Source organism: Psittacula echo, assembly GCF_963264785.1.
Source record: "Psittacula echo genome assembly, chromosome: 7".
Taxonomy (NCBI): Eukaryota; Metazoa; Chordata; class Aves; order Psittaciformes; family Psittacidae; genus Psittacula; species Psittacula echo.
In genome coordinates, this window is record NC_137740.1 from 51,914,732 (window position 1) to 51,919,806 (window position 5,075).

General features: G+C 57.4%; 1 protein-coding gene across 1 annotated transcript; it reads left to right on the forward strand.

Moving 5' to 3' along the window:
- Nucleotides 1-2,843: 2,843 nt before the first annotated feature.
- Nucleotides 2,844-4,659, forward strand: CCN1 (cellular communication network factor 1; the record flags this gene model as incomplete). Its single annotated transcript, XM_080623890.1, has 5 exons — nucleotides 2,844-2,903; nucleotides 2,993-3,209; nucleotides 3,561-3,908; nucleotides 4,047-4,249; nucleotides 4,360-4,659. The coding sequence occupies 5 exons, from the start codon at nucleotides 2,844-2,846 to the stop codon at nucleotides 4,657-4,659; spliced, it is 1,128 nt and encodes a 375-aa protein (XP_080480016.1).
- Nucleotides 4,660-5,075: the final 416 nt, after the last annotated feature.

Genomic DNA, 5,075 nt, shown 5'->3' on the forward strand with positions numbered 1-5,075 from the left:
TTTGAGCAAATGGAGGTTCAGTTACAGTTTCCCATCAAAGTTGTGTGAATGCGTGGAACAACATGAAACCAAGAGAGAAAAGGTGCTGTTCACTCACTTCTCCTGTGGCGTTTGCTGGATGTCGTGAAAGCCACAGATCAAAGTGGAACGCTTGGTGTGTGTCCTTAAATTAGATGTAATTAAATAAACAAGTGTTTGCATAAATCCCTAGAAAGCAAACCTGAGCGGTTTAACCCCTACTGGTGAAGCAGCCATTCCTGCTTGTTTGATTTCAGGGTTTTTCTGGAATTCTTCAAGATTTTCATTCATCAAGGTGTGTTGAATCGCAAATTTGTTCCTCCTGTTCCTAAAGGACCACAGAAAACCCCACACATGAATAAAACCAAGGGAAGCCCGGCATACTGGATAGCTCAGAATCTGGAAAACGGGACCAAGCCCTGCTCTTCCTCGTCACCAGCTGGGGCTCAGCCAGATCAGTAAGGATGGAAAGTCGTTCCTACCATTACTGGCAACCATCTAAGTCTGTTGGTGGTCTCTGTCCAATTCTTAATGGACACATAAAATACCTCCTGTCATTAGAAATGGCACTACACGGTATATATTGGCAGCCTCAGGAGGTAGATACATGTAACTAAAGACTGAATTTCCCTTTCAGCTACTGTTCTTTCTGGGCAAATTTCGAGGCATGCAAGTGATGAAGAAAACCACTGCTGCCTTCTGAAGAGTGAGTTCTGGGCAAAAAGGGCCTGGAGCTTTCATCCCATCCCATTTCCCAAACCCCCAAACCCCCAAACCACCACAAAGTAAAACATCCATCTAATTTACTTCAATGGAAAGAACACAAAGAGAATAAACTGGGGGGTCCGGAGAGTGTTCAACCCCACAACGGGAACCCTCCATCAGGCCTGGACATGGGAGGAGGAATGACAGTGCTGCGGACAGGAGCCCTTCCACCGGGGGCCATCCCCGGGGAGGTTGAAAGAGGACGGGGCCAGGCTCCGCACCGCTGTCTCCTCCGCCGGGGACATCCCTCGCACTCCCCACGCCGCCGTCCCCGGGGTCACGGCATCCCGCTGCGGTTGAGGCCGCCCCGTCCGTCCTGTCGCGTCGCGGGGATGCTGCTGCGCGGCAGGGTCTCTGCGGGAGGGTGGACAAACCCGGGTCGTGTCCATCAGCCCCGCTCGGTCCCACGGAAGGTGCACGGTGGGAGGGGGCCGGCCGTAAGGCTCCGGCTGCCGTCGCCGCCGGGCTCCACCGCGGACAGAGGTCCCTTTGTGCACCCCTTCCCGCGTCCCGCCGCCGAGCAGAGCTACGTTCAGCAGCAGCGCTCCCAACACAACAAACGCCTCTTCTACGGCTCCGGTGGGGCCCGACAAGGCTGCATCACCGGTACCGGAGCACGTGAAAGGCGCGCACCGGCAGGAACACGCGTTCCCCGGCCCCGTCGGAGGCAGCGGCACCGGCAGCAGCACTTACCGGGAGCCGGGTGCGCGGTCCCCGCTCGGTCCCCGCTCAGTCCCCGCGAAACGGTCCCGGCTGTAACCGCTGGGGCAGCGGCACCGGCAAGTCCGGGCTCCCCTCCCTAACCGCGGGCGCGTACTGCAGAGGGGACGCCGCAGGCAGGTTATGGCCCGTCCCCGCCGCACCCCCGGCGCTGCCTCCCGTGCCCCCTTCCCTCTCCTTGGGCTTCGGAGGGGTATTTGCGAAGTGTCGCCTCTCCAGGTGCCCGCTGCCTCACCGCCCAGCCCTGGAGGCGGTCGGAAAAAGAGCCCTAAACCCCAAGAACCCAACTCCAAAGTGGTGTTAGGGATAAATGCTCCCAATTGCAAAGAAAAATCCCTGGAATGGGGACTTGTTGTCAGGCCGCTGGGCAGCACGCTCTGCTGCCGGGCTTTTGTCAGTGAGGGAGCGAGCGGCGGTGGAACGCCAGTTGGCTCCTCCAGCGCAATTCCCCTAAATCATGATAGACGGATTGCGTGAAAAACAGGAATTCCAAAGAATTTCCTGCCCTGGGAACAGAAGTTTAAGGCTATATTTAACAACATCTGAAGCTGTCAAGAATGCTTTGTGGTTGGATAACAGAGCACAAAAATGTGAAAAATGCGGGCTACTGCTCTACCAAATATGGAAATATTGTTACGTCTGGAGCGCGGACCCGGTGGGAGCGCTCATCACCAGGACGGGGCAGCACAGGGGGAATGGAGGCCCCTCCCCAGCCCCAAACCTTCAACCCCAATGGGGAAACACTGTCCGAGAGTGTCCGAAGCGAGTCACAAACGGAGGGATGCGCGGATGAACACGGGGCAAGGGAATTCCCGCGGAGTCGTCCCAGCCGCGGGAGCGGGAGCCCTCGGAGCACGCCGGGCATCTCCAGGCTGCTGGCCGGGCTTCGCGTCCGCGGGAATCGCGTTGTTCCACCTACTACGGACGGCAGAAGAGCGGGCATCCCCCAGCGCCGCCGAGCCCCCCGCACCCCATCCCACCCCACGCCATCCCCATCCCCATTCCCATCCCATTCCCGTTTCCCGGTCCAGCCGCGCGGCGGGTCCCTGCGCGCTCGGGTGGGGGGGAACGGGGCGGGCGCGAGGCGGGGGCACCCCCCGCGGCAGAGCCGCCGCCAGCGCCGCGGTGCCGGGAGACGGGGCGGGGCGGGCGCGCGCCAGCCGCATTCCTGGGATGCCGCGAGCGCTGGACGCGGGCCGCGGCCCGGAACGCGCGACGTCAGCGCCGCGGCGGCCCCCTCTCCCTATATAAGGCGGAGGCGCGCGTCGCTGCCTCAGACCGCGCCGGCCGCGCTCCCGCTTAGAAGTGTTCTGTCGCTTCCAGCTCTGCCGGCGCTAGACATGGGCTCTGCCGGCGCTCGCCCCGCTCTAGCGGCCGCACTCCTCTGCCTGGCCCGCCTGGTGAGTACCACGGCAATGCCCGGAGCGGGGGGTGGTAAAGGTGGGTCGCTCTGTTCCGCCGCTCACCATCGCTGTGCTTTGCTCCGCAGGCTCTGGGCTCGCCCTGCCCCGCCGTCTGCCAGTGCCCGGCGGCCGTGCCGCAGTGCGCCCCGGGCGTGGGGCTGGTGCCGGACGGCTGCGGCTGCTGCAAGGTCTGCGCCAAGCAGCTGAACGAGGACTGTAGCCGGGTGCAGCCCTGCGACCACACCAAGGGGCTGGAGTGCAACTTCGGCGCCAGCCCCGCCGCGCTGAAGGGCATCTGCAGAGGTAAGCGGCTCCGGTCCTCCGCTCAGCGCCCCCCTCCCCTTCCCCGGACGCAGACCCCGGTCCCCGAGGTGCCGAAGTTTAGTAATTTCGAGTCCATGTATGGTTATGCTTTGTTGTTGGTAGCTTGGCAGAAAGGCACATGACTTCAGCAGTCTGGAATGCGATTCAGTATGTCTGGGCTTCGCTAAAAGCACATAAGGAAAAGTGATTCCTGACTAAGTTATTGTTCTGGCCCCACGTCTCCGGGGGGTTGCAGGGAGCCCCACCGTAAATTGAATTTAACAGACCTGTACTTGAACGAGCGCTTCCCGCCGCTGACTCCCTCCCTTCCCTCTCTGTTGATCTCTGCAGCACAGTCCGAGGGGAGACCGTGTGAATATAATTCCAAAATCTACCAGAACGGCGAGAGCTTCCAGCCGAACTGTAAACACCAGTGTACGTGCATAGATGGAGCTGTGGGCTGCATCCCGCTCTGCCCGCAGGAGCTCTCTCTTCCCAACCTGGGCTGTCCCAGCCCCAGGCTAGTCAAAGTGCCCGGGCAGTGCTGCGAAGAGTGGGTCTGCGATGAAAGCAAGGATGCGCTGGATGAGCTGGAAGGCTTCTTCAGCAAAGAGTTCGGTCCGGATGATTCTGAAGGAGAACTAACCAGGAACAATGAGCTGATTGCCATTGTGAAGGGAGGCCTGAAAATGCTGCCTGGTGAGTATGGGCTGATCTGTGTGACAGTTTAAGGGTAGGAGGTGAGAGGGATGGCTATACCACCCCTCAGGCCCCCATGGAAAGAAAGAAACCCTGTGAGAGGATATATTTAGGCTAAACCCTCCTTTTCTTTTCCAGTTTTTGGATCTGAGCCACAAAGCCGAGCTTTTGAGAATCCTAAATGCATTGTGCAAACAACCTCCTGGTCCCAGTGCTCAAAGACGTGTGGAACTGGCATCTCCACAAGGGTTACCAATGACAACCCTGACTGCAAGCTCATCAAAGAGACCAGAATATGTGAAGTGAGGCCATGTGGCCAGCCTAGCTATGCCTCCCTAAAGGTAAATACAGACACTTCCGGTGCTCCTCTTCTTTCCAAACTGCTTTGGGTAGAGGGTAAAGACTAGAGAAGAATCTCCTGCTTAATAATCTTACTGCGTTTCCTTTACAGAAGGGGAAAAAATGTACCAAGACTAAGAAATCCCCATCCCCAGTGAAGTTTACTTATGCCGGATGTTCCAGTGTGAAGAAGTACCGCCCCAAGTACTGTGGCTCCTGCGTGGATGGCAGGTGCTGCACACCCCAGCAGACCAGGACTGTCAAGATCAGGTTCCGCTGCGATGATGGGGAAACCTTCACCAAGAGCGTCATGATGATCCAGTCCTGCCGGTGCAACTACAATTGTCCGCATGCGAACGAGGCTTACCCATACTACAGACTGGTCAATGACATCCACAAATTTAGGGACTAAGTCATGTTGGGGGTGGGATGCTAAACAAGAGTTCTGAAGTAACCAGCCGTGGAGAAAGGACCTTTGATGGAAATGGTGCCTTGCCCATTTGAGGGCAACATTGAGATGTTACAAGAGTGCACTGTGCAACTGGACACTAACGCAACAGAGATTTAAGTATACTTAAAGCTTCATAGTACTGGAGCCACTTTACTGCTTCTTTTTGGAGCACCTTAACGTAATTATGTACTGTTTTCTGTTTGTAAGTGATCAGATAAATGTTTTCTTCTGGTTATGAAAACTTTCCTATCCTGTTCCATTTAACATTATGCTTCTCCCTCTCCTTCCATCTTCTCCCCCCCTTTCCCAACCAAGTTGGAAGTTACATTCCTTCCTGAGGTGGGCACTTGTGGGGTGTTCACAGTGGCAGCTATTAT